Here is a 3,588-nt window from a genome sequence, read left to right on the forward strand (position 1 = left end):
CTTGGAGACGGCAATTATTCGAGAAAAAAAAGAACTTTGGTTTGCATACACATAATGATAAGTTTTCGCAAAATGTTCTCAGACCGCCAAAATTATCTCTGTCAAAAATCCGATAAAACTGTGGTATTCTATGAACCACAATCACAAGATTAGCAGATACATTTTCAGAAAAAATCGGCAGAATGTTTGGATATAAAAGACTGTGAGTATTAGCTTGAATATGTTATTCAGTCAGTGACGTTCACATAGTTTGTTTGCGAATTTCTTTAAATTTCAAAAAAAACTCAACATGGAAAAGCAAATCGTTATCATCGGAGCCGGAGCTTCAGGAGTGGCAGCCGCCACAAAACTTGTGTCGAATGGCTTTAGCAACGTAACAATTTTGGAAGCTGGAAATCGCATCGGCGGAAGAATCAACACCATCCCCTTTGGAGCGAATGTTGTCGACATGGGCGCACAATGGTAATCCATTGAGATATTTTTTTTCCATAATATATTTGATACTATTTCACTAAAATAAACATTCTTAGGTGCCATGGTGAAACAGGTAATGTTGTTTATGAAATGGCCAAAGATAAAAACGTCTTGGCTCATAAAACCGAAAAACATCAAAGCGATGGGTATCGGTACGTTCGATCAAATGGTGAAGAGATTCCAGTGGAACTCAGCAAAAAAATCACAGCTCTTATTATGGACATTATGGGAGACCATTACGAAGAAGAACGAAAGTCATATGGCTCAAGTGGTAACTTTTATGCTGCAAAGTGAGCATCAATTATATTCGTTTTCAAAAAAAAAAAGCAATAAAAATCAACTTGTTTTTCGTTAGATTCAAGAAAGCTCTCGAATCCGATGAATTCAAGGAAGTCGATTCTGAATTGGCTCACGAATGTATGGAAGTATTTCATAGAGCGGTGAATTCAATCGACGGATGCGATACATGGTATGAACTGTCAACAAATTACCATGAATACGAAGAGTGTGACGGTGATTACAAGATGAATTGGAAGGACAAAGGTTATGCTACTGTTTTGGACTTAATGCAGGTATTTGCAATCAACCAATCATGAATTTCACATATATTGACTTATAAAATGTTTTAATTTTTCTTTTCAATACTAGAATAAAATTCCCGACGCTAAAAATCCTCAGTCCGTAATCGATGTTATTCCATTGACTAAATTTAACAAAGAAGTGGTCAAAGTTTGCTATAATCAACCCGGTGCACCCGCAAAAATTACATGTAAAGACGGAAGTTCTTATTCAGCCGACCATGTGATCTGTACGGTTTCGTTGGGTGTTCTAAAAGAAAGATGTTTGAGTATGTTCGAACCGTTGCTACCGCTATGGAAATACAATAGCATCGACGGCATGATGATTGGAACTGTTGACAAAATCTATTTAGAATTCGATAAACCATTTTGGAGTGAAAATTGGCAAGGATTCAGTTGCTTGTGGAAGTTGGAGCAGGTGAAAGAAGTGCGCGAGGATCCGGTGAATGGAGATTGGCTTGAAGGAATCAGCGGTTTCTATCCGTTCAATCCACTGCAACCGAATGTTATTTGCGGATGGATCACCGGCAAATTGGCATGCAAAATGGAGGAAAAGTCTGATGTTGAAGTTAAAAATGGCGCTGAAAAGGTTCTTCGCATGTTTTTAAGGCATTTAGACATTCCGGATGCTAAGAAAATGGTTCGGTAAGCTTATTAAACACTTTTATACTTCGATGCAAATTATAAACTTTTGAAATTACTCAAAGCCTGTATTCTATTTCATAGCTCAACATGGCATTCAAACCCTCTATTTCGTGGATCCTATTCGCACTTTGTTCTAAAAGCAGAAGCTTTGGAAACAAATAATCGACAGTTGGCTGAACCGATAAATGACTCGAATGGAAAGCCAGTTATTCAATTCGCCGGAGAAGCCACTAGCCCCAAGTATTTTTCAAACGTACATGGGGCAGTTGATGCTGGATGGCGCGAAGCTGAACGACTCATTAATTTATATAAATAAAGAAAATTTACTATATAAATGTAATGGTCATCTCGGGAAATTGACAAAGTGGAACTTGACTTTGATTTTGAGAATGCAAAACTAAAACTTAAAGCAATTGTATAATTTTAAATCATGAAATAAACTTTCAAATTGAACATTGTCTCCATTTTATTTTACTAATTAGTCTTTGAATTTTTACTGAAAAGAGAAAAACACAGACAACAATGGAAGGTTCTAGTAGTTGCAATTAATAATTTATTGTTGTTGGTAATGCTGCGGTTATAAATCGATTTGCATTGAAATTTGTCATTTAACTTTTTCGTAATATCAATATTTCTCCTAATCCTTTTATGATCGTCTCCAAAAATGAGAAAAAGGGTGAACATTTTATAAAAACATGTAATTGTATCACGGAAAATGACCTGGAACTAAGATTTAATGTGATATGCGCTGCAAGAAAAACAATAAAACGATAATCTTGGGAAAAGGGTTGAAACAGTAAATGCATTGTAAGTTCGAACGACATACATCTCCAAAGGTGATCAAAGCAAGTGAAACGAAAACAGTTGATTATTCTTGATATGCAATTTATTTTATTTATTTTATTGGTTTTACATTAATTGATTGGTGAACAAGAGAAGCTTAAAAATTGCGTTGAATCCATACAAAATGTAAATTGGGTTTCCTTGCGATTTAGAAAAAAATGTGTAAAAGTTCTTAAATTCTTTCAAAAATAAAAGTCATTTCCATCTTGATGTCCTCGTTTGATTTATTGTTGACGACTTAGCATTCTGGCTAACCAAGTATTCTTCTTCGATTTTTTGTGCTTCAAAGATCTTATTTTACCGATGGTTTTGCGAACTTTCTTATTTTCTTTATTTTTCCACTTCAATACACGTTCCACCTCGCAATCCGATTCCAGTTCAGCGATTGAGTGTTGTCGCTTGTGAGCCAACATCATTCTCATTGTCTCAAAGCTTTTGGGGCATACATCGCAGTGGTAGTCTTTAGTTTCACACAACACATCATCGACTCCCTCCGATTCATTTGTTTCGATTTTCTTCATTGGCGATGGGATAAATGTCTGCCATTCCGGTGATATATGGTCCGCATCGGGACCAATGCATGAAGAATCCCAATTCTGTAGATCATTATTAACGGTGCAAGCGGAGTTTGACAGATCCTCGATTGTCGGTTTGAAAACTCTAGTCCAAGTTGAAATGCCAAAGATCACATTATTCGACACAAAATCTATTTCATACTCGGATGTTCTATATGTTGATTCACAAGCACTGTCAGGCATCACTTCTTTTTCAATAAACACGTTCATTACGATAGTTTTATTTAAAATTCTGTTGGCAGGAGTGAACCAATTACTTTGAAAAACTTTATTTTCCTTGCTTTCTTTTGATGAACACTAGCTATAGTAGTTTACGTTCGCTTCCTTTGAATATTTAAACTTGAATGATTCAAATCATGTGGAAAGCGTATATTTATACAATTCCTTTGAACATTGGAGAACATAATTAACACCACCAGGTACTAATTAGGATTAATGTCATCTTCAATGCAGGTAGTAGACCATAAAAATGG

General features: G+C 35.6%; 1 protein-coding gene across 1 annotated transcript; it reads left to right on the plus strand.

Annotated features, from left to right (window-relative positions):
* Positions 1-240: 240 nt before the first annotated feature.
* LOC116340427 (spermine oxidase-like) lies at positions 241-2,150 on the plus strand. The gene is made up of 5 exons (XM_031766906.1): positions 241-462; positions 531-764; positions 830-1,046; positions 1,123-1,697; positions 1,779-2,150. The coding sequence occupies exons 1-5, from the start codon at positions 290-292 to the stop codon at positions 2,011-2,013; spliced, it is 1,434 nt and encodes a 477-aa protein (XP_031622766.1). The 5' UTR covers positions 241-289; the 3' UTR covers positions 2,014-2,150.
* Positions 2,151-3,588: the final 1,438 nt, after the last annotated feature.

The sequence above is a fragment of the Contarinia nasturtii genome, unplaced genomic scaffold (assembly GCF_009176525.2).
Source record: "Contarinia nasturtii isolate CC-2019 unplaced genomic scaffold, AAFC_CNas_1.1 Cnas_scaffold_683, whole genome shotgun sequence".
NCBI classification, from domain to species: domain Eukaryota; kingdom Metazoa; phylum Arthropoda; class Insecta; order Diptera; family Cecidomyiidae; genus Contarinia; species Contarinia nasturtii.

Excerpts from the sequence above, each read along its gene's own strand:
- LOC116340427 (XM_031766906.1), top strand. The coding sequence starts at position 290 with ATGGAAAAGCAAATCGTTATCATCGGAGCCGGAGCTTCAGGAGTGGCA. Across the intron at positions 463-530 it reads GTCGACATGGGCGCACAATG|GTGCCATGGTGAAACAGGTA; the intron begins GTAATCCATTGA and ends AAACATTCTTAG. Across the intron at positions 765-829 it reads GGTAACTTTTATGCTGCAAA|ATTCAAGAAAGCTCTCGAAT; the intron begins GTGAGCATCAAT and ends GTTTTTCGTTAG.